Raw genomic sequence first — 26,337 nt, 5'->3', positions numbered from 1 at the left:
TCATGATAATACTTTCCACTTTGAAAGACATCTATCTTCAGAGAATCTGCCAGTTTTCGTTTCTACATTTTGCAATGTCTTTTAAAAGCCATAAATAAATATTAAAGAGGAGTTTTTTTCTACGAAAATATGACACTATTAATTGAATTGAGCACAGAGCTGTCAGTGTATTCTGTGGTCAGTCCTCTAGGTGTCGCTGCTGAGCTGCTGTCTGCAGGGCGGCAGTCGGAGCTGTCCACGGTGCTGAAAGGGAACACATTTTATGTGCAATATTACGTTTTAAAATGGCGCTTAATGTGCTTTTTGAGACAATTGCATATCATTCATAGGACTATATAGTGCTCTGTTTTTGCTGAATTAACCTGCCATTGTATCCTTCATGTCAGTTCACTGCTGTTAATCTACTGAGAAGGACGTCTTGCATTGTAGGCCATCATACCCCGCTTTCTTTTCAATATAACATCATTTTAGTAACTAATACTAGAATGAGCTGCGTCTATTATTAGTGTCTGTTTCTTCATCCATGGTCTGTTTTCTTAAGATAAATATTTCGTTTTCTATTATTGGCCGTTAGATGGCGCTATGAGTAAACGAGCCGCTCACTCAATGAGAGGAGAGTAAGTCAGTGCTCCAGCAGCCACTCAGATGAATTCAGGGAACTCAGCAGTCATGTGTTGTTTCACTCGGTGCCGCTATCCAACAATGTTCGGGATACAATCATAACTGATTAAAGGTTCATATTTATTCCTCTGCAGAATCGGAAAAGGAGGATCATATCGCGACGCTGCTGCAGCAGGACGTTCACACACAGCACAACACGGACAGCTGTCGGACTTGAAGTTGCCTGCACTGTGTCAATCTTCAGGACTCTGGTTTGAAAGTTATGTTTTTGACTCTGGTTGTCAAACAGACGCGCACAATGTTAAGGAGACCCGGCGCTGTGTACGTGTGTGGAAAATGATTTCAGCCAGCAGCGACCTTTCCATTATGGTGAGGAGATGTCTTCTCACTTTCAAACCATTCAGGTAAGAACAGCTTGAACAGCTTGAAACCTCTCTGTTTACTACCAGTAGACTACACTCGACTACACAATGTTTGAATACATTGTGATGGTTTTTTTTTTTTATTCTGGATCATAAAATATAAAAAATGACATGATGAAATTGAAAGGAGTAGGCTCAAAATGAGTAGTTCTTGAGTCGCAATGTAAATGTATGTATGTCTTGTCAGAGCAAGTCTTGCAAGTTTAGACAATTGGCATTAATTAGAACAACAGGATACATTGTGTGCCATAATTAACGTTTGCTAACACAGCTCAAACTTCCACCACCAGCAGCTGCTGGAGAGAAGCAACTCAAGCTTGTATAAACTCATCAACAACACTTTTGACCAGATACACAAGCTGCAGGGCTCATTAGCATTAAGAAAATTAAGAATCACCGCAATAGTGATGGTGTCCTTGCCTGTGAAGAGTCTCTTTTCCAGGCGTAAAGTTCCCTGATGTTTTCCAGCTTTCTGAGTGAATACAGTCACAGTGGTGTTACACATTACGCTCTCTGCCGTGACCTGATTTAACATTTACACTCGCATGCTGTACAGTTCAGTAGATGGTCTCACTGTAGCATCATATACTTATGTTTTCCCACACAGTGTGCTCGCTTCCCTGAACATCAACTCCCAGTATTTTCACCATTACCTCACATATACTAATATGGCACTAGCACTCACTCGGGCTCTAGCTGAGCAACTGCAGCCTCTCTGTTGTCAGCTTTCCACCTTATAAGAATTATAGAAAGCAAGCTGTGGTGTATAGAATGGAGGTGCGACAATCTGTCCTGCAGTTCCCCTCTATACAAAAAAAAATATTGTTTCCAAACGTTTTCTCAGCACGACTTCTGGAGTGTGCCAAACCAGCCAGTGCTGAGCTAATTGGTTCCAAAATGTTTGTTTTCAAAGCTTGAGAACTTGAGATATGTTTGCTGTGTGCTCGCCGCTCTGTCCCAAAAGCAACCATTTGCCTGTAATTTAATGCTTTTGTTTTGGATGTCAGCTCAATGAGCACAGTGTGATGCAGAAAACCCATCCGTGTAATGGTTCATCTGAGATGACACAGTCAAGCAAGTACACAGGGTTTTTCCAGGGTATTGTTGGTACAATATGAACTTCACTCAAATGTGTCCATGCTCCATGAAGCCTCACAAAGGACTTAGAGTGATGTTGTCTCAAAGAGTTCATGCTCTTTCACACATGCCTTGTTTCTCATTTTCTTTTTCTATTTTCTTGTCTGTACTCTTTTCTCTCATGAGCTCTGACCTTGTCATAACTCTTGTCTCTGTCTATCTCCTGCAGGATCTTTGTGGTGGGGATTGGCTTCTTCAGCCTGTGCTTTCTAATGACCTCTCTCGGGGGCCAGTTCTCGACCAAGAGACCCGGAGATTCTCCCTTCACGGTGCGAGCCGAAGGTAAGCCTGCAGTTACACGTCAGTGCTTGCTCGCCTCTGACAGTACAGTGGCTGTGCCCTGCGCTGGTAATGAACAGGCTGGGAACACGCTGAGAACTTCGTCGGGCTTCCTTGATTGCTGCCGGGGGGCTGACAGACGGGCTCACTTCGCTCGTTGTGTATGCGTCGGGGGGGTATACATGCCACCCGGAGAGGCTCCATTTACATTTTTTTACACCTGCTGTTTTTATCTCTGCTCACATGACATTGTTCTGACCCATATGAACTAATTTTAACTGACCTATTAGTGGAGACTGAGGTGGGATTTACTTTACCAATTTGTGAATCTTTATATGTCCGTTATGTTGACCTTGTATTCACGCAGTGCAGAAATTGATCATAGGGGGAAATAGTTCAACAGTGAAATTACTCTTGTAAGCTCACTGAAGCAAACATAAGTTATTGCAAACAAATAAATGAATCTGGCAGTGAAGTTTTAAAAGTGAAATTAATAATACTAATACAATTAATAGTATAAGTAATGTTTATAAGACAGTAAACCAGTACTGTACATGTTGACTGTGATGTTATCATGGAACAGTGGTGCATTTGTTTCTCAGTGATGGCTGTATGATTCAGCATTGTATTATGTTTTTGTTTATAAAAAGGTCACTTTTCTTTTAGAATAATCTCATCTTTTAAAGTCCAAATGGACACTCAAATGCTGCCAGCAACACTGACATTGCCTTTGCACAGATCAAACAAATCAAAGCCACGGCAGAAAAACAAATCCAAACAATTTGAGAGAGACCATCCCTGAGAGAAACTTGTTATCTTTCTCAGCACGTTCTCTGTGTTTGTGCTCTGTGCCTGTGCATATTAACCACGACAGCATTTGCCATTTGGGAGAGTCAGTGATGGCTTGTGGACTTTTGTCTCTCACCTTTTTATCGCTGCGTGGCACAATGTTGACACTGCATGTCATTCTGTGTGACGGATACCAGCTGGCACGGGAAGAGGCAATGCAAATGAGGCGAACCGCAATCATTTCATCCCTCTTGAATAATGCAGTCCATCTTTGAGCCAATCAGTGAACATCATGTGGCTCTGTGGTTGTTTGTTGTGCAATATTTTTGACTGACTGTCTTTAATGATTGAACTCTTGTTGTTAAAAAAAATGGTCTCGTTGTTGGAACACCTCCGGGAAAAACAGTGTAATCCTGGAAGTGTAATGCAAGGGGGCGGTGTTGTAGGGAGGGGCATCAGGTGTCATCATGGGAGACCATTTTAAGACTCTCACCCATGTATGATATAGTATATACAGAACTGGTTCTCTAGAGATAAAGAGAGGGGGGGGTGAGAGGGGTGGAAGACAGTAGAGCTGTCTGATTAATTAACCACTCACAGGCTGCAGTCAAGGGAAGGCATTCGGCCTCCAGCTCATTAAACACCACCTCGCCACTAACCAGGGACAGTCAAGCTATGTAAATTCTCCCCCTCAGTGTGTGTTTGTGTACATGTGCACGTTTGGGGAATGAGGATTAGCGACATGCAGATTTAGCGTAACGAAAGAGCTGGGATGAATTGTTCAGCGGAGCGGGAACGTCATAATACTTAGTGTACACACCCATCCAGCCTCTGCTGTGGAGAGCCGTATATGCACACATACACCTGAACCAACGTGTGTGTGATCGGCTAAATATGCAGGTACACAACACGGCCAGGCTGTGCTGAGCGAACCCACTTCCCAGTTTGTTGCTCAATTGCCGGAAGAGCAAAACGTGTGAAGAAAAATGTATAATTATTGTCTTGCCATCTTCTGTTTCTCTCTCTGCCTTCCTGACTCAGATTACCGCTTTCGCTATCGCTCGTCTCTCCAGCTCAGTGTCTTTTACCTGATTTGGCATTATTTTCTGTTAAAAATCGTACCTAAAATGCTCAAAGACTCTTTTACCTGCTTTTCCCACATGCTCTGTTTCCTGCAGTTTATGTACTATGTATAAAGTAGTGCACTATTTGACACTCCAGAGCCAGAGTAACAAAAAAACACATACTAAGTTGCATTTGGATACAAAGTAATATATCCAGTTTTAAAATGCATGCGTTACTTTCTTTTGAATGTACAGGAAGCTAATGATGTGGAGAAGAAGTAAAAGGGAGGCCGAGGGAAGGGATTTTTACCAGAGTAGGAAGCATGAAAGCCGGAAGCGTTTGATCCTAGATCTTAAAGGCTCCAGAGGTCTACTGTAGCTTTCTAATAAGCTCTTTGAAGACCACCTTCACAGTGTGCCTTTTTACCAGAGGGGTCTTATTGCAGCTTTGCCACAAAGAGAGAAATAGTCCTATAGAAGACTTTCAGGTGTTAGCCAGTCAGAGCAAGACTAAATGGCTCAGATGTAAATGTGTTCTTTATTCCTACCTGCAAGCTCCATTACCTGAGCTTTTTTTAGCCACTGTCAGCTGATGGAAAAACATGTTTTCCAGCGGGCAGAGTGTTGCATCTCTCCCCGAAACCAGATGTTTTCTTCTGTTTTTGTCCAAACTCCTTTATTTGAACCCGTGCAATATGTGTTTTCATGAAACTTCGAGGAACCCATTACATTTTGGCACGGATCCGAATAGCGAGGCAGATGCACGCATTATGTTTCACTTTCTTTTGCAATACACAATGGGCATTCATTCATGTGGTGTCGGAATAACTGGAAAAAGTAGTTTCCTACTGAGTTAATGCTCCCTCAAATCGGAACAACCACTCAGCTATTAATGTGTTGATTAAACACTCTGAGCAAGAACAAAAAAACCCACTTCTTCTTTGTTGTTTCCACATTACCACTTAAAGCTCATTAACAAACCAAATTCGGAAGAGCCAGACTTCTGCGCTCTCCAAGTGCCATTCTAGTTTATTATGCTGTATGCATATAGCTGCAAACACATGTAGAAATCGCTCTGCAAAGAATAATAATGTCATTATTTTGTGGCTGCACTGCTGCAACTCTGCAGGACTAAATGTAAAAGAAAACCTGCCTTTTCCACAAAGTTTTAATCCATCACTGAGTCACGTAGCAGAGCATCAGGTGTGGAAGGAGCGTCGTGTTCAGTATCCCCCTTCACTGCGATCCTTTCACAGATTCTGACAGTACTTTTTTTTTATTTCACGGCTCAACGGTTCTCGCTACGTGATGCATGAAAATGAGTCTTTCCTGACATCGCTCCTTGTAAGGGTGTGGCATTTGCAGGTCTATCAAAGCTGTGAACCTCAGTACTTCGTTTGAGTGAGAAATGGGATAAATAATCTGATTGAAATTGAAGCGCTCTCCTGCAGCGTGTGTAGTTATTGTGCATAAAAAAAACTGACCTTTGTTGCTGATGCAACTTTACCGGTAGGGAGGAAAAACTGCCAATGAATGTGCAGCTGACTTCCTGGCTCTGTGATTGACAAAATCACAGTTCACCGTTCACTCTATCACAAGCTCCTGTCACCTACTGGAAAGACCAGTGATTTTCTCTTGGATTGTGAGGCAGGTACAACAACATGGGGTTGCACTGATTGTTGTTTTCGCCAAGATGGGCAGTTACCAGATTCAACTGCAAGCATGTTTTCTGTGTCTCAGATTGCTTTGTTGTTTACGGCCTTGTGGCGTTCAGCATCTTTTTATTTAAAGTATCATTTGATAGGTATTTAGGCAGAAGCTGATCTACAACAGGGTGTTTTTGCTCTTTGTGTTGTTGTTTGGCATTACAATAGACACATTTTATTCAGAGATTATTTGTGTGTATTTGGTTTGTTGACAACTGCTGCCTGCTTATTATTCTATTGTAGAACCGACTCTTGGGAAACACAATTGGTGTGGATTTAATTTTGTGTGGTAAAGTGTTGGTGGAGAACTTGGTTGATTAAATAGTCTCCTGGGGCAAGCAGGAAGGAAATCAAGTATTACAGTTTTGATCGTTTCTGTAAATTAGCTTCTGCAACGTTATTACCTTTTTATCTGAATGTGGCCATGAAGTGTGTGCATGCACGTGGACATGTATTACAGACTCATTTTCAAAGTAATTATTCCACAAGCAACACGGAGACTAATTTATAAAGTGACAACACCCTGTGCTCTGTTGTTGCATTTGGTTTGCCGGTTGATTTCAGCCTCTTTTGGAGCACATGTATTGTTGATCAGGCATTGCCTGCTATGAGCTGCAAACTGGGTCAGGAAGTTCACTCTCACACTTGGTCTAGGTAGCATTTTCTATTCTTGTTGTTTCTTTTGCATTCCTGCAAGAATTGCTGAAAACAGGAAATGTGTTTATGCAAATCATCATCATATTTTTATGGTTCTGCCAAATCTGAGCAGTGAGAGCATTAAAGAGAATAAAACTAAACTCCCGTCCTTGAAAATTATTGTGACACTTGTGTTTCTGGGTGAATTGAGGAATATGTGTTTTTAATAAGGGTATATTAGCAGACCCTGGGCTCTGTGTCTGAGTCAGCCTTTCCTCACCTTCGACGTTGGCAGGTGTGCTTGTATCAAACACTAAATTAAAGTTAAAGCTGTGGAAAATCAATAACATAAGGCTGCAGTTTAATTAAAAAAATCACCATGCCTCTAACTAAACTTGTTAGTCTACGTCTGCATACTGTGGGAAGGGTCAGGGGAGATAACTAAGGAAGGAGATAGATTCCGGTTTTAATTGAAACTACAGAGAGTCGGAGTAGCTTCCTCGTTTTCCAGGCTGTCAGGTGCAATAAGGCTGGAGGATACAGCAGGTGACGGAGGTGTTCTGCTCTAATAGCGTCTGGATCTGTCAGTTGCCGCCCTGCCAAAAAAGAAGAGAGAAACTCAATCTCAATCAGCCTTTTGTGTAATGAATATTTGAATTGGTAGCGAGAGGACATCCGTGCATGTGTGTGCAGTGCAAAGTAGGAGGGAATACAACCATTTATCCTGGTGACAGGTGAGATGAAGGAGTCTGACCCTGAGGCCCCTCACTGGGAAAAAATAGCAAGCCAGCATGCACTTCAGGGATGACAGGATTTATTTATTAGGCTTTCAATTATGCCAATGGGGAGGAGAAATATATATTTCTATATATGATTAATTGTAGAGACACTGTCCATTTTATTGACCATTACTCCAACAATAGAAAAAGAAAATGTCGCCCAGCGACCCGCCCCTCCACCCCCGCCCAACAATGTCTATAATTTCAGTTAATTTCAGTGTGGAAGCTTCTGGTTTTGGCACAGTAAGTCATTTGTCAATGTGATTTTGTTTGGCTGCTCTCTTTAAATAATTAAAATGCAACTATTGAAACATCTAAAGCATAACCTCCAACTGAAGGACTTGCTGACTGTGTTTGATGACTTTCGTGACATACACTGAGCCACAGAATCTGTGATGAAAGATCTTCAGTTTGTTTTGTAATGATCTGTGAATTCAGTTTTGAGAGGCCAAATCTAAATGAACCACAGACGGACTGATCAATAAAAAGCACAGGCGCCTCTCACTGTTTGACACTCGAATGCAAGCAGATGTTCTCTGGGGAACATTTGAAGCTGAACAAACTACTAATCTGTCAGTCTTGTAAAATGCTTTAGCGGCAATGGTTCAGTAAAACGGGGTGAAGACCTAAAAGCATGATCTGCAGATAAAACAGGTAAGGGCGCAGAATTCAGCAGGATAACAAGGCAAAAAGGCCGGGATCATCATATTCTGCCTCTCTGTCTCCAGCCACATCCCCACTTCCTCAGACCTATGGCCCAACTACAATCTGGCCTCTGCACCCTCCCACTCTGTGACTGAGTGAACTCCACTTGTAATCACACTGACAGCACCATTCATTAAGGTGTAGGGTATAAATACAGAGGCAAGCTTCCCTCTCTCCAACGCAAGCTGGAAACTGTCGTAACTTTATGTAACTATGGTTTAAATAAAACTACAACGCTTCTTTGCTAGCATTTATTCTTTTTGCAAACATATTGTGGTTTTTAACTCTGATGTGTATTGGTTGCTTGATTTTTGCAACAGTCCCTGTAAATATACAATATGTCTACCATTTTATAGAATAGAAAAGGTATAATAGATCCTAAATACAATGTTATCTTTAAGTTAAAGTAACGTCTTTATGACGTTATAATAAATATTTATACTAAATGTCTATCTTAATCTGAGCTGTTTGCAGCTGGTTTAGTTGGCATCAATGAAGAACCACTTCCACTCCCCACTAATTGGTTTGAAATGGCACTTAATATGGGAGGCCTTCCACACAGATTGTACTGGGGTAGGGAGAGGGTGTAGGCCCTACACTGAAGGGTGTAGGGTGTCACCTGTTTCCACTTTCCCTGACCCCAATCTGCTCCTGATTTTCCCTTGTTACCTGTTCCTGGACTTTGACCTGTTGCTGACCTGCTCAGCAACCTTGCTCTCAGGATTTATTTGCCTGTTTGTGCTGCCCTACCAGTTTTTAGACACTTGCCTGCCTCATGATTCCTCTACCTGCCTGCCTGTAAGCCTATATATATATATATATATATATATATATATATATATACCTTCACTTTGTTAATAAATCCCTAAACTGTTCTTACCTGTCTTGACTGCATTTGGGCACTTCCCTTGTTGCCTCGCACTGAACCACCCGAAGTTAGGAGCAGATGTGACGGTGGAGGGATCAGGTGATGGGGAATGTCAGGGTCTGAAAAGACAGGAGAAATATTTGCTTGCAGTGAAATAAAAGACATGACTTTGCAAGAATGAGCTGAAAGTAGTAAGTGAAACAGCTGGTGGGAGGTTGACCAAGCACTGCCTCGTCTTGGAATAAGTGTCCACAGGTGTGTGAGGGACATTAGAATCTGCTTATAGCTGTATTCAACATTACTTTACATTCCTTATATCTTTAGCTGTGATTTTAGCAACCTGTTAAAGTAACGTTTTGTTCTGTGTCACAATGCTTGTAGCCAGTGAGTCTTTTTAGGGGAAGTGGTTGATTGGTTGGCCAGTGTTTCTCAGTACACACAGCAGGCTACAGTACAAATGCCGATCTAATTGGAATTTGTTCATAATATCGATTGTGCTGTGGCACTTCCGAAATTGAGTCGTTAAAGGAGATTAGCTGCTGCTAAATCGGCCCTTTATTAACCAGCAGATGAGAAATGACACAGAGCAGGCTGAGCATTAGCACATAGATACCAACAGTTCCTGATAAGCCAGCCAGCCAGCCGGACTGCGCATTGGGAAAAACACATTAACCAATGTTTCCCAGGAGGCAACAGGAAACAAGAGTAAAAAGCTGTCTGATGAACAGTTGATTGCAAACATATATAAGGCTCAGTTCTAAAAATGTACTACGTAGGAAGGGTGTTGGGTCTCGGTAATAGTGATTTACGAGCTCAATGTGTGCGTGGAGCATTACTGTGAAGAAATGTGAGTTCTACCCACACTTTAACCCAGAGGCTTTGCTTAGATTTAGTGCAGCAAGTGCACCCGAGTTGATAGAGGATCCTCTGAATTCAGCAAATAGTTTGTGTCCACAAAAGTAAATGTACAGAACAATGGTGAAATAATTGATTTTGGTGCTCAAGGTTTGGTCCTACGGTTACATGCAACAGGTTTCAGACAGTTAGTGGACAACAAGTGTGTGTGTGTGTGTGTGTGTGTGTGTGTGTGTGTGTGTGTGTGTGTGTGTGTGTGTGTGTGTGTGTGTGTGTGTGTGTGAGATCAAAATGAAAGTCAATTGGCCCCCCAATTTACGTCCCTGGCCCTATTCGGCGTCACAAAACTTTGCAGGTCTGTAGTTTAGATCAAAATGAAGGTTGAGTTTAAAGAGGGGGTGGTCCTAGTAAAGGCGCTAAAGGCACCCACACACACTTTACGGCCCAAGCCGGATTTGGTAGCGTTTGCTGTTCTCTAGTTATACCCTGCAGTGCTTCACTCCTTCTTAAATCTCATCTCTTTTCCTATCCTGTGTCATTCTTCTTTTAAAATGAATTGTTTAACTGCTGCTCCAAATCTGAATGTAAATTAATCTAGTCTCTTTCTGTCTGTGGAAGGAAAAAATGTTGCCTAACTGCTGAATTATTCAAAGCGAGACATCTTAAGGCCGGTTCAAATGAAGATATTCTTGATATGACTGCAACAGTGCTAATTCATAGAAGAAAATATGTAGGCCTACAGGCAACAAAGGGAAGATATGTAGGGACTCTGGGCTTTGGACTGCAGCTTTCTTTTTTGCAATTCGTACACACATGCATATCAACAGTATCTACACACATGCTCACAGACCAATAGAAGTGGGAGTTTTTCCCCTGGTCCTTATTTTATTTACTGGTGATGTAATACAATTTATTTTCAGAGAAAGGTGACTTTCACTTGGGAAGTGATAAATGAACTCTGACAGGAGAAGTAAGTCTGCCTACATTGCAGTTTCTAAAGCCTAATGCAATTGATGAGGGAACACTGAGAAGTGAGGCTTACTTTTGCTCACAGTCTCCAGAAACAATTTTGGGCTGTTGCTGGTTCTTTCTCAAATGATTCGCTCCCAAGTCCCAACAGTCGCATTATTAGGGTCCGAACACTGACAACGAAGGACCCTATTGAAATTGTAGGATTTATTATTATTACTATTATCATTTTTTCCCACATTGAATAGCATTTTTGAGTTCCTAAACGTGCTCCAAAACGCGATTAAACTTGACACAAAATTCAAACATGGTGAAAAGTTGCGCAAAATATGGGTCTTGCGCATTGGCGTGCCAAAATGGCTGAACAGCGCCACCTAGAACGCAACCCCTGACGTGTGTTTCACCTACATGTATGAAATTATGTACATGTATGAAATTATGTACATTTATGTAACGTGTACAAAAAAAGTCTAATTGGAGGTATATTGTAAACCCAACAGGAAGTCGGCCATTTTTTATTTTACAACGGGTTTTTTTACATTTGAGGGCGCTGTACTTTAACAAACTCTTTCTAGAGATTTCATTCGATTGACTTCAAATTTGGTTAGTACCATCTAAAGACCGTAACGATGAAAAGTTATAAAAATTGTGACTTCACCGAATGACCTTGCCGTGGCATCGCAGGCATTTTGAACAATTTGTCATAAAAGAGGAAGTTGTGGGTCTTAAATTGCTCTAAAGATTACATTGTGTAGTCTACACATGATATAGAGCAATAAAGTGGACACAGAACGTGGTGCAAGAATCGCAGGTATGTCATTTCCAGCAGTCTCAGACGGTCACGGCAATGCGCTGCAGCCTCAACCGGCGTCCCGCCAGTAACCCCAACGAGCGAGGATGTTTGATGTTTGATGTCATCGCTGCTTGCAGCTTTATTCATCATAATTCTTTGGATTTTCTATATCAAAAAACACTTTTTGCTGCAAAGAATTGTGTTTCCTTAGGCACACATGAAACCTTTGGTTATTTTGAAATGTGTTAATAATTACGCTCTGCATTGAGCTTAGAGCTTTAATGTGATCAAAGAAAACGGCGCCGGGTCGGGACCTCGACTCACAAGCGATGCAGTCTGGAGACCAGCTTTGACCTTATTGTCTGTGGCTGCAGGCTCATTAATTGACTAGGTGTTCGCTAACAACATCGTTCTGGTTTACGGCCTGTCAGGTCGTTAATAATTTCAGCCGAGCAGGAAGACAAAACCAATACTGCCAGACTCCGTTCCTGTGTTTTGCTGGAAAGCTGGCTCCTGGCGAACTGCTGTTTGAGTAACAAAGGAAAAAAGAAAGTAGAAACTTGACTGAAGCTTTAAAGTAAACCGTAAAATGGAGCATTAAATATATGGATTTAAAATGTAACCATGAGTTAGTCTGTGTTACGTTGGTGGATTTAAATTGCAAAAAAGGAAAAATATATTCTATTTTAAATCAAGCAGTTTGTTTGTTCCTGTGACCTTGTTTTCTACACTATACAAAGACAAATGTGGTTTTATAAAATACATCAAATCTGATCTTGCTTTTTCAAATGTATCACTTACTCCTTTTTCCTAGAATGACTTCCCCCCTCCTTATCCTTGTATCATCTCTCTCTCCTATCTCTATGATTTACTTGAGCAATATTTGTCTCACGCTATCTGTCTGTGTGTTTTTCAGTGCTCGGTGGCCAAGAATCTCGTGGGGTGCTGAGGAAAATCAGTGACATGCTGGAGGTCATTATGAAGAGGATGGATGCTCTGTCTAAAGTGGGTAACACCACAGACACCCACAGGCTTGATGAGCTCAGCTCGGCCCTGGACAGGTAGAGCATCTTGGTTTCTAATGCCTGGAAACACTTACGTTTTTTACATTAGATACAGTGACTGTGAAAGGCAACCTGCCTGCTGTCATGTGCAGGTAGTTACCTGTGATTCCCTGAACGTTTCTTAAGGAAGGCAGCACGTTACATGCACAAACATTATGAATTTCCAGTAGACTGAAAGTACTATGTTCTTCTTATTCTTTATGAGCAACGATACTCAATGTTTCAGCATCTCTGTCTAAGGAGCATTTAAAAAATGTTGAATGGAGTGAGGGTGGTGTGTATTTGGATGAAATGTCTTTAATGTCAGTGTGTATCTCGGGCTCCATTCGAGGGGGTCACTGAAGATTCCTCCATCAAAATGATCACAAGTGATGCTCAAAAGTTCATTTTTAAACAACTGTAAATCACAAGGTTGATGTTGTAGCTTTTGATCAAATCACATGATCTTCATCAGCAGACTTTGCCCGGTTGTATGGCACATAAAATATTTAGAAAAATGAAGGTTGTAATATTTACAGTTCCCTGACTACTGGTCCAACTCCATCTGCTGATGAGGGTTGTGTGATCTGTTTGAAAGCTAAGGAAGAGCTACAAAATAGAGAATAAGTGAATTTGTCAACTGTATTAAAAAATGCAATGAATGTGTGTTTTCACTCAACTAAACTGCATTTTCAATTACATTTTGAGGGAAACATATTTTCTTCCTAAACTTGTAATTTGAAATAAAATAAAAATAAAACACAACCCTAAAGTATTCGGTATGCAGTACATGAAGTCTCACCTAGAAAAAGACTTAGCTAGAACATTTCAATTTTCCTGATATACAATTTTGAAGGTTGTCAGTGGTGATAGAAATGCGTCAATATGTTCATGCTGTCAAGGTTAAATGACAGAATGAGGTGAATGGCAGAACATCCTGTTTAGTCCTCCAGCTCAACATGTGTGCCAAAGGGGAATTTCATACGCATAGTAATGGTAAGACACAAACATGGAGAGAAGAGAACCTGGGAGATACAGTGTGAAGAAAGGAAGAAGGCCAAGTATGGAGCCCAGGGGCATCCCGATAGAGCAGGTTCATGTTCGGAGAAGAGCCTCCAGATGTGGAAAAAGAACATGTTTTAGAACAAACTCCACCACTCTCCCTGGGTAGCTGGAAAAATGAAAGAGACTGCCATGTATATATACTTTAAAAAAAAAAAGGGTTTGAGGAGCAGAAGCTTTCTCCTGTTTTCTGCCTTTGCTGTGTGTCTCTCTCCTGGACATCACCTCCCTCACAGTGGCCACTGTGTATCTGCTTCTGACTGCTTCTGGTGAACAATGACGGAGGAGGTGCGACGCCTCACCTGACCTGCTTTTTAAGCCTGGGGGAAAATATTTATAGTGCTCTGGCCAAAACGCTTCATAAATTATTTTTTTAATCTGTAGTTTTATATTACACTGTCTGAATTTAATTTTCTCTGCAAAATGCTCTGCGGATTAACTCTCAGTCATATAGTTTTAACAATCATTTAATTGGCCTCTCAGGGACTAAACTTGAAAATGTTACAGTGACAAAGGCCAAATAGTTTTAAAACTCACTTGGTGGTGAAAGAACAAAAAGTATCTAATGCGGATACATCTTGGCTTCATTGTACCTCACTGATTTAAAAACCTCTGCATGGCTCAAGGTTAGGGGTCGACCCTGGAGATTAGTGTGAGATCTTCTGGCAGAAAAAACTTTTCCCACATGGTATATCATTAAAAAAGTAATTAGGTTGTCCTCTTGCTCTTCAACAGCTGATGGCCCCTGCTGGGTCAGAGTTTCTGAAGTGTAAATATGGGATGGTTTGAAGTGAGACCCCAAATGTATGTGTGTGTGTGTGTGTGTGTGTGTGTGTGTGTGTACTTTAGTGTACAGTATGTCAGTGTGTCTGTGTAATTGGCAATTAATTTGTGCTGACCTGCTGGCCTAAAGTATTAAAGAGAAGGTTTGGCTAACACTTGCCTTCTGGGCACCACATGGAAAAATGAAATTGGGGTTTAGGAATAATTTATGCATGTAAGCACAGTTAGATTGCTTTTCCCTGGCACACACACAGAAATACATTCGGCCTTAATGAAAGCAGTGTTTTAATACTTGAGCTGCATCCTGCTCAGAACCACTGTTCTTAGTCTTTAGACCTTAAAACAACTTTGAACAGTAGAACACTTTAATGTCCCCAAGGGGGAAATGTGTGGTGCAACATTAGTTCTATTAGGTTTTGTTAGTTTCCTGAGTTTCCAGCTCTTTAATAAGCAATGCAAACTCCAGTGATACGACTACATAACTAGAGAGCTCATTAAAATAATGCATCAACATGTTTGTGTTCATGTAAAACGGGTCAATGATGCAGGAGTTCTAACGATGAATGTTGCTCATCACGCGTGATTAAAGTCGTGTGTCGATGTGCAAAAGTTTGAGGTTAAGATTGACTTTTCTCTTTGGTTGCTGCATGTCGGACGTTAACCAGTGGGTCTGAATGTATGTTGAGTTGTGTACCGACAAAGTTTAATGAGTCCACCATGAATCCACCCGTAACTGCAAACATAGTACAAGCTTTTTGTTGTTGTGCAGAACACTCTCTGCAGAGTTAAACTATTAACTAAATCATTTATCAAGCAAAGAAGGCAAAGTTTTGCTGATTTCCGTTGTTTGTAAATTGGAAACTTTTGAATTGTGGACTGTTGGTCAGACAAAACAAGCAATCTGAAGCAATGTGGGCGCTGGGAAATTATAACGAACCTTTCTTCAAGTCAATTGATGATCAAAATGAGTTATTTGTTACTAGAGCTACAACGATTAGTCAATAAATCTATTTGTTGATCAGCAGAAAAGTGAAGTTACTTCATAGATTTAATCTTTTAGGTAATATTTTGAGCAAGAATGGCAGAAAATGTGAACATTTAATGTATTTTTCAGTCTTCTGGTACAGTAAACTAAAATGTTCACTATTTACTGATATTTTATTGACCAAACAATAAATCGATACATTGAGTCCGTAGATTAATCAGTAAGGAAAATATTGGTGTTGGTATCAAGTTCCCACTAGTGCACATACAGTCGATATCTGACAAGTCAACCTGACTTTTAAACCGATTTCTTTTTAGACACCAATAGGAAGAGGATTTTCTTTTACAGAGGTCTTTCCCAAGAACATTTAATAATTCATTGCATAAATCCATTAACCATTAATGGGGGTAGTTGCTGTGCATTTGTAAGGTGTTACAGCAAATCTTTATGAATGTTACACAGAAAGATTTGCTGAGATATCTCTTTAGTGTTGGTACCTTGTAGAGCAGATTTGATAAACTTTCACTGGGGGTAAAATGGAACTTTAGTCGAGGTACGAGGCTGAACAAAGTTGTAGATGATTTGCCGTCGCTCTGTTTTTCATAGACATGTAACAGATTTCCAAAATCATTCATTTAAAATTGCTTAAACAGTAAATTTTTCGTTTTCTCTTTATACTCTGTTTCATCCCCTTATCTCCTTCTCCTTTGTAAATATTGCTTCCTGATTGTTTTGGCCACAGAGGTCAAGTGCAGTGAAACACATTTGCTAACAAACTAATTGTCTTCTGTTTTTCATTTTCCCAGGGGACCCGTTTTAATAATGGGAGATACTTATTTTTTTTTTTATCTTAACAAATAAATTATCTGTCAGTGTATTAAAAGCTTTTTTCGATTTCACGCCTCAAGTTCTGGAGAATTAGCATTTCTTCCACCACTTCATGCTCCCTGTGAAGGATGGAAAAACAACAAATACAGCTGGATGGAAGAAAGCTGTAAAAGAAATATAGTTTCCTCTTTCTTTTGAAGGCGCCTGATTGTAGTTTAAAGAGAGTTTGGTTCATTACAAACGGGTTGTCGCTGGAATAACTTTCAATATTCTCTTTTGTTTTGTGTGTTTTGTGTCGTGCGTGATCAGGATTCAGCCTATAGGGCTGGTGGAGCGGATTCAGGCCATAGCCCAGAACATGTCTGACATGGCAGTGAGGGTGGAGCAGATCTTACAGCGCAGCATGGCTGGCAACAGAGGTACGATTTAAAAAAACAAACGCACATCCTGTCCACTCGCACACCTCGACAATACCAAATCTTGCTGTAGCTCTTCAGGTGAATCCCCCCCCTGTCCTTTTCAAATCCATCCAATCTGAAGACACTTTTCCTATCTGCCCACATAAGCCCGACTGTCAAGCCTGGATCCAGCCTAACACTTGAATGCACAATTTATGTCAAATGTGTTCTTGCTGGTTGATCACATAGAACATGACAGACATTATTCATGGCACATTACACGTTCAAATACCAAGCCAATGTTTGTGTCAGAGTGTAAGAGCTCCTGTGCAGCACAGTACAGTGCTCCATTGTTGCTGCCCTGTCATAGCCACACGACGACAGGATGTTTAAATCATAATGATGAATTACTGCCTAGTTAATGGGATCTGGGCCTGTCAGCTTCCTTTATTAGCCTTCACTCTCAATTACTTTACTGGGCACAGACTAGAAAATGGACTGTGCGATTTTAATTCACGATTCAATTCCAATTTCGTATCCGCCACATTGCACTTTATGACTGAAAACTATTCACCTCACTGTCTCATTAAAATGTATCAAATAATTTGCCTGTTGTCATAATGTCTGATGTCATTTAGATAAAGCAGATCTGAACCTGGCTAAGTTTCGACGGCGGCAGGCAATAACACTTTTTATCGTGAGGGATTTGCCGTTATCATGATAATCAGACAGAATGGTTGGCAATTATTTGTCCGCGTTTGTGCTCTTCGACGCTTGGCAGGATGCTGGCGGAGGAGCTGCGACTTCTCCTTTAATTAGGCTCACTAGTGCCGGGCTTCAAGGAGGAGAAAGGAAGGAGAGGAGAGGCAGAGAGAAAAAGGAAAGAGTGACAGCGGCGGAAAGAGACCGAAAGACGGATGAGAAGGAAAAGGGAGCAAGAAGAAGGGGGGAGATTGTGATTTTTATGAATCACACTAATGCATCTATCTATAGTAAATCCAGTGAGTGAGATGGAACAGAGACTTGGTCATTCAGCAAGGGAGGACAGGCGTACAGGAGCTTGTTAGCTAGCGCTTTAATTTGTCTCTGTTCATCCCAATTGTGAAAGACAAACAGATTTAATGCTCAGGGGAAGCAATATAAAGACCTGTTTGATCAATATGAGCCTTGGAGGTCCAAGGCTATTCATAATTATATCTATTTATACATATATGGAGCTGGCTGTTGTATTGAAAAATTGAACCTAACATAAAATATGATTTTATAGTACTAGACTGAGATAATTAAAAACAGGGATAATATGCCGTAGTAAATGAAAAAAAAACAAAAACATATGTGTATGGTCTTGTTGTTGTGTGTGTAGGTATTGATAAATACCCTGCACTTTTCTTTTCTCCAGTCAGGGATGGAACATTAGGACAATGTGGGATCCCTAAAGATCCACGTTATCCAGACTGCCTCGGCAAGATTGATGTAAGTCTTTGTATCTCACTTAAGTCCAAACTATTTCACACAGAGTGCGAACAGCCTGTTGTCCTTGCTTGGCAACTCACCTTGGTGCAACATAAATGTTGTATAATAAGATTAGAGGCTAGAAGTGGGTTGTCTGAGCGACACATTGTGTGACAGCAAAGAAAAAACACAATTTAGAAAATAATAAAACTAAATATGGTTTCATAAACACACTCTATATATACATTGTGTAACTGACAGCCTATAGCAGCAGTCGATTCATAAACATTGCAGCATGTCCAACGTGTGCTTCTTTCTATTAACATGTGGACCTTAACATATGCACCTTCTGGTCAAGAAGAAGCACATATATATATAGAAAAATGTGCAAGTACAACATACACCGTTGTTTATTTCTAGTATCACAATTATGTTCATGCATGAAGTAGGCCTCCATTAATATTCCAGGCGGTCCCACACTGTATGATCGCAGTGTGTAAGGGATAACGTACAACGAGCTGGTCAGTTATTGCGACAGTTAATACATGGTTGCTTACTAAAGCATAGGTCTTCAACAGGGGGTCCGCGACCCCCAGGGGGTCCACGGAGGTACTGCAGGGGGGTCGCGAAATTGTTTGTAGATAAAGCAATTTTTTTTTCTTTTTTTACATTTCTTTTGTTGCTTTGCGCATTCACATTCCCCCCTCCGCTGTACTTTGCGAAGGGCGGCGACACACACCTACAGTCAGAGACAGAGTGGAGGAAAGGAGAAATCCCCCCCCGTTGCACGGTCCTCTTCAAGCCTCTTCTATACAATATATACAGTAGTGGGTCCCTGCACCACACTACACCAGTTTGGGGGTCCTTGACCTGAAAAGATTTGAAGACCCCTGTACTAAAGAAATGAATAATTTGACACAAAATACTGATTTAAAAAAAATGACATGTTTGTTCAGCCTAATAACAAAACCAGAGGTTTTGAGTATTTAAGTATCCTATCTGCTTCCTACACTTGCATGTCCACTCTTTGCAGCCTATGTCGGAAAATGAGTTGACCTGAACATCGCACGTCCACACGTCTCAAACTAACATCACGTGGTGGATAGTGGTCTAGTGGTACGGCTTCCAAATACAACACCAGACGATTGTGAGTTCAATACCAGGGCTGCCACTATTGTGCCCCTGAGCAAGGTACTTAACCCTGAGTTGCTCCAGGGGGACTGTCCCTGCAGTTAGTTCACTTTAAGTCGCTCTGGATAAGAGTGGCTGCTAAATGACCTGTAATGTAATCACAGTTACAGTCCTCTAACATTATTATCACCCTGCTGGATAACCTCGCTGTTTTGCTGACTCCACCTGCATGCGGGAAGCCATGAAAACTCTCATATCTGGGGTACTTGATCACAGAGTATCAAAGTTCACGTAGCCAGCTTAACCCGGATATTAATGAAGCCCATGCCTGTTTTTTTTCCTGTCCATGTACCTCTCAAAAAAGGATCAGAGGCATCACATTGAAGATAAATGTGAAAGTGAATAAGACTGACAGCAGATTGCCCAGTCAGTTTCAAAATAATGAGAGGACACAAGGGATACATTTTAAACTAACCTTTGGTCAAATGTTAATGTAGTGGCCTTTAGAGTGTACTTGACATTTTTGTTACAACAGTTTGGGTTTTTGGGTTTCAGTGGATGCGTGCTCGTTGGACGTCAGACCCTTGCTATGCCTTTTATGGTGTGGACGGCTCCGATTGCTCCTTCCTCGTCTACCTGAGCGAGGTGGAGTGGTTCTGCCCCCCGCTGGCCTGGAGGAACCAGACTGCTACACCCACCTTGAATCCTCCGCCAAAGAAACAGGTAACCAAGCCGCAAGCCCATGATGGTCTGAAAAGTGAAGCCAATGCGGAAGTACCTCAGACCTGCATTTTGTTTTATAATGGCCAGCAGGGGGCGACTCCACTGGTTACAGAAATAAGTCCTATTGTGTAGAAGTCTATGAGAAAATGACCCTACTTCTAAATTGATCTATAACTTCAGTAAACATTTGAGTTTTTTTCGATAGAGCATGATGATCATTTTGAAAATCATGCTCCCATTTAGAGTAAAATAGACGATAAAGCAGTGTATGCTTTAGGGCGTGACTACCTTGTGATTGACAGTGTTGTCCCCTTTCTGTGTTCGCATTTTCGTCTTAGAACTTTTACAGTCTGCTTTCAGTTCATGAAAGTCAATGGTAGCATTTTAATCGCCTGAAATGTCTTGTTTAGCTCCACCCTCTTGAGCAACTTCCAAAAAAACAAGATGCCGAACTCAAGGCTTCAAAACTGTAGTGCACTAAGCAATGGGTGCCGTCACAGTGGCTATTTCTACTTCCTATACACAGTCCATGCAGGTAACACCACATTTTGTTTTTATTTCACAAACATACAGTTAGCTGAAGGGAACTTGACATTCAGTCACAATAATTAGTGCAGAGACTGTAGTCCAAGTTCCCCAAAAGCACAAGCAGCTTGGAACATGGCCTGTTTCCCATGTGGGAGGCCACCAAGGCAGCATGTCCTTGTCTCTGCACTAGAGACTGCTGGTTAGTTTCAAACCTGTTCAGTGTTAATTGAAAATCTTGTGGAAAACAATATGAAGAAAACTGTACCTGGTAGTGAGAAGAGCCAGCTGACAAACTGTGGCGCTAACCGAGGGGACACTTGATAGTCTACAGTCTTCACGTGTCTACAAAGGTTTTTAGCAGTGACAGGACACATTGACTAAATGAGTCACATTTGGTTGAGAATTGACAAATGACAAAGAAAGATTTAAAGAGCAGAATGCTAAATGCCGAGGCACTGTTGAAACACTGCTACTGTAGATTTGCTATCTTGACACTGAAGCTCCAGAGTTTGTTTGACTTATCCTCTAAGTTCAAGCAGAGCATTTAATACTTAATTTCTTGATCAGTCGCTCCTGCGGGAGTCTGAGTACTCAACTGCAGATTGTGACGGGTGCTGGCTGTCATTCCTAGTCTTCATTGCTTGTTTGTCTTTTGGCATCATTTGATTTTTATTTTCAGCGCATGATGCATTGTGCTTACAATCGCTCCTCAAGGTCTGTCCCACCCTCTCTTTCTCCCCAGAGTAACGTACAGCCGGCTCGATGGGCCCTGTTGTGAATTCATTGCGCAGTTTTACCTTCTGCTCTAATTGCCAGGCTGTATTCACTGAGACTAATCCCAAGGCTTCCCTTGGGTACTCTGCATTTTGCTGTGCCGCACACAAGTTGCTCCTGAGAGCAATAATTCACCTGCATTGTGAGAGTACAGTACAGCTCTGCATATTGATTTTGTCTTTGAGAGAATCTCAGTTCCTTGTGTGTTCGAGAGAGGCAGACACTCTGCGTTTGTGTGCACCAGGTTCTCTTCAGTATATATTTAAGTCTGTTGTGCTCCCCCATGCAGATACTCCATTGATTAATACTCGCATGCTGGTATTGCGCCATGATACAGTGATTATAGTGGGCAGGGGAGGACATGTACAATGAGAGCAGACTATTTATGAGGATGATCCAGTAATCCCTCAGGCAATGTGTCTGAGAGGCCTAGCCGCAGGGCACTAGGAGATAACAGGATACCACAGGCTCTCTGTGCTCAGTACTGTCTCCTCTATGAAGAAAAACGTGTAGAATTATACAGCCTTATAATAAAGTTTTTTAGTATCCAACCAATTCTGCTTCAGGCCTAGTAATAAATCTGAATAACAGCTTGTTCTTTAGTATTTTCTGGTGTAGAATATCTGGACAAGGTCTACTGCTACTGGTTTGCATTTTGTGCTGCTGCTATTTGCTATTATGTTTATTGTTTTTTATATGTTTATTGTTTTTTATGTTGTTTAGTTTTTTTGCACATTGGGCAGCACTTTGAACACTCCTAGTACACAATATAGCGTTTATTTCTCATCATCTCAATGTCTTGCTGTGCGATAAACGCATCGCGAAAGACTCCAATATTGCAGTCGGGGATTTTTGAGTCAGTTGAAAGAGATTATCAATAAAAAACTTCGCCTAAAAAATATTTTGGTGCCTTTTTGAGTTCAGTTCAACGTTCAATTTATTCAATAGAAGAATGTCGTAAATCATTTCCTTTCTTTGCAGTATACTGAAAGCACCAGAAAGGCAGAGCTGAGGACACTTTAATATCTGTTTATTTATTGCAGGAAATATCGTTATCGCGTTACTCAACGTTATCACATATTTTCCTCATATCGTGCTCTTACTTGACCTCCTTCTTCACTCCCTTCTACAATTTATATTGTGACTTTTTTAATGTTACCTTCCTTTTGTATTGTTTTTAACATCATGGAGTGGCATCCTAATTGTGTTCTATTGTTGTCTTGCACAGCAGTATAATTCCAAAAAAAGCATCTTATCTTATCATAAAGAAATGAAGCACTGGCTCATGAAAAAGGTGACATCAGATATTCTTTACATTTCTGATCCCTTCCAGTGATATTTATTGCTTCTGTCTTCCAGGCTGTTTTCCAGTCTGACATCGGGTCTCTGCTGGAGCAGGTGGGCACTGGAAAGGAATCACTGAGCTTCATGAAGAGACGCATACGCAGGATGGCAGCACAGTGGGCCTCTGCTGCTCGACGGCTAGATGACAAGCTCCGCAGCCACTGGAGAGAACAGAAAATGGTGAATATGAGGCACACACGAATCTGCTTCTGCACACTCCGGAGGATGAAAGTGTTGAATAAGAGAACGAGTCTTGTGTTGAGGTTTCAAACAGACTGCAGATGACGAGCCAGTAAAATGTGCTTTTCACTTTCAACTGATTTTCTTTCTTGTTTTTCTGTTACTCTGGCTCCATATTTAGGCATTAAAGACAAGAAGAAAAAACTCTTAGTACAGGATGTTTTGGATCAAACATCAGAAAGCCAGACAGTCCTTTAATGCCCACATGCGAGGCTTCTAAGTTACCAAACAGCTGTGAGTTTGTTGGACTTGCATCTTGTTTTATATGCTGCTACTCGGTGTGAATCGCATAATGTTGAGTTACAGACATAAGTGTGTATTGAAGCAGAGTAACTAGCTGTCATTGATTGGCTTTAGTGCACTTTCAACACTGACATTTACTGGGACATTTCCACAAAGTGACAAAGAGCGCTGCTTGCTGGAACAGACGTCTGATGAAATGACATTACATCCCTCACGGCATAAATGTTAGAACCTTTACAACATACTAGAATGAGTAAAGAATTAACCCAGGAAACCGTTATAGTGGAAACATACTCTAAATGTTCAATGTCTATTAATAATGTCACATGAAATAAAGGTATATTATGCAGAACTTCCCTCACTCAGTGTTACACATGGCTACACTTTCATCCCTTGATTGAGAGTTAGTCTTGCTTTTTAATCAGTTGATTACACACGATGATTTGTTTTATTGTTAAAATGTTCTCGTCGTGATGCCAGTGAGGAGCCGACTTTTGCCTGAGGCTGCCCAGTTTTTGTGGTCCAGAATATAGTGGTAAAAATAACCCATTGTTAAACTCTCATCTAATCAATCAGTTCATTTAGTTTCAGATCCACAGAGATTATAAGTGTATGAAATAGTCTGAAATAACTTCACTACAATGTGTGCAGCTTTTAGAGTTCTCTCCTCTATCCACTCTACACTTACATTTATATACAACATAAGGTTCCTTATCACTGCCTGACATGTGGGATTACTGTATGACTAACATAAAATATTGGCACAAACAACAACATCCTCGTAGCGACACTATTTTTATACCCACTCTAGAGGTGAGCAGTACATTAAGACACCTTCACATCTGTTTAACATATGTCTTAGTCTAATATATACAGTATCTCTATCATCCATTAAAGGGACACTCCACCTATTTTACAAATAGTTAACTGATCTCGAAGCATACTAATCAACCCATGAAACCGCTATAATGTCCTCTGTGGCTCTGGATGGGCTTTCTGAAGTTGGAAAGAATAACCTCAATGATGTCATCAGGGTTGTTTCAACATGGGCTAAAGACTTAACATTTTAACAGACAGCCTGCTTTACTAACTGGAGATGTGGCGTTAGAAAGAAGTGGGCAATTAAGAGGCAGGGAAATGCTAATGGAAGGTTATTCAGTTGCATTATGTGAAGTGTAGGAGCCACTGTTTTGGGAACTTGACCCACACTAGGGAGCAGCCTACGTACTGTATACTCGATACCGGCTAAAAAACAGCACCGTAGCGATGAAATGTACAGTAACCTAATCATTTCCATATGTATGAAATGATTCATTATATAAAGAAAAACCCAACCTCACCAAGGGCATTTCATGTCTCTTCTGTCGAAACCCCATTCATCCCTGTCTATGTCCGTATTTCTGTAAGGAGTCATATTATTACAGCACAGTGTCCTTTATATGGAGGTTTGCTTCTTGTAATAAAGAGGCTGAGGATTGTATTGTAGATCTCAGTTTCACAAAACCGTTTCGCTCAGAAGGTGTGGACAGCTCTCCACAAATCCCTTTGTTGCTGAAAAGCGGCTTGATACTCCAAAAGGCTAAATGAAAGACATTCATTCGTAGTGTTTTGCTTTTTGTAAACGAGCTGACAGTATCCTGGTGTTCTGTGTGTGCTTTTCATCAGTTTTCAGTAGGATAAATCATAGCCAGTTCTGTTGATGACAATTCACTCTTCCAAAATGCCTTCTTCTTCTCAACTGGGAAGAGGGCTTTGTTTGTAATGATGTGTTTGACAGTAATAGTTACTGTCCATTAACCAGACCCTGCAGGCTTGGCTTCTTTCGCTGAAACACTGAGTGCTGTTGAGCAAACAGAAATAGACAGATTTGTAAAGACGAGATTTTTTTATGGAACGTTTCTGGCCAACCTGTCTCTGTTACTTTCTGCTTTCTCGCGTTAATAAAACGCTCCTATTTTAACCTCTGATCCTCTGTACTTGGTATCCATGTGATGTTTAAGTTAGGAAGCATCAGTGAAGTGTTGGTTTTATCATGTTGTATATTAACTGGAAGCACAATGACTTGAACATGATGACGAGTGACCAAACAAAAGCTCGCCGCTAACGTCAGTGTGCAGGGTAGACGGCTAATTAGCTGCTCAGTTCATTAAACAGCACAGACTGTAAACATACTTGCAAATGTCATTTCGGCCCACATATATACGCTGGTGCCGTCCTTACTCTTCAGCACCACAGCTAACGCCTACGGTCTGCACATGGCTTGTAAGCTACAGTGAAAGTTTTAATTTGGTTCTCCTGCCGGTGCCGGTATGGGTCAAACTTAAACCGGAGTGAGACACTATACCAGTGAAATAGACTTTCGACTCAAAACTTGTTGTTGGCTGCTGTCAATCGAACACCTGCAGAAATGGATGACTAAAAGCGATTTCATTTGGACTTTAAAGGGGATATATTATGATAAACTCACTTTTTCAATGCTTGTGCACACACTGTACATCTGTGCATCTGGAGTGCCTACCATCCACAAACTGTGAAATAAGACACCCCAGTCAGTTTATTTGGGGGGGGGGGGGGCTGCCTCGGTTATTCACATGCAGGCTCACTAGAGTATACCTCCCCCCATCTGAGTATCTCCACCACGGCTTGAGAAGAACCTTTGCAAAGGTCCGCCATATTTAGTCTGCAAACCTTCAGAGGAGACTGGGGCTACTTCGGCAGGGGGCTTAAAGAAACAGGCGCTAATACGGATCATTTTTTTAGACACAGCTGTAGTCAGACCGCAGTATGAGAAAAATCACGTGTTTTAAAAACGTTTTAAATGAATGCATCATGTTATTGTAGAAACCTAAAATACAAGTATTTACCTAAACACGAGCATAATATGTCCCCTTTAAACATTCAGTCGTCTTCTCATAGTTAAGTACGATGGTTGTTCAGGCAGTGAGTTGTACAGCACTGCAGGGTTGGCAGCTTTGTGCCTCACACATGGAGGAAATCCATTGCGTCAGCAGTGTAGGAGATTACATTTGTTATTTGATTGGTATCGGTATCAAAACGAAAAAAAAAAAAACTGGTATTGAGCCACATCTAGTTATAGGAGTTAAGTCCAAAAAGGCACCCATTTCAAAACCAATTCAGCCCAGTCAGGAACATATTGGTCGAGCCAGTGAATCATGAGGA

General features: G+C 41.1%; 1 protein-coding gene across 1 annotated transcript in view; it reads left to right on the top strand.

Moving 5' to 3' along the window:
- Positions 1-646: 646 nt before the first annotated feature.
- The window catches only part of mgat5b (alpha-1,6-mannosylglycoprotein 6-beta-N-acetylglucosaminyltransferase B), a 51,728-nt gene continuing 26,037 nt past the window's right edge, over positions 647-26,337 (top strand). Inside the window, 7 exon segments of the mRNA XM_029438317.1 lie at positions 647-1,025; positions 2,350-2,462; positions 12,540-12,684; positions 16,634-16,743; positions 18,122-18,195; positions 19,861-20,028; positions 22,690-22,854. Coding sequence (XP_029294177.1) covers positions 958-1,025; positions 2,350-2,462; positions 12,540-12,684; positions 16,634-16,743; positions 18,122-18,195; positions 19,861-20,028; positions 22,690-22,854 — 843 coding nt within the window. The 5' untranslated portion in view covers positions 647-957.

The sequence above is a fragment of the Cottoperca gobio genome, chromosome 8 (assembly GCF_900634415.1).
Source record: "Cottoperca gobio chromosome 8, fCotGob3.1, whole genome shotgun sequence".
Lineage (NCBI taxonomy): Eukaryota > Metazoa > Chordata > Actinopteri > Perciformes > Bovichtidae > Cottoperca > Cottoperca gobio.
The sequence above is the reverse complement of the archived record's forward strand: the minus strand, read 5'-3'. Positions and strand labels throughout refer to the sequence as shown.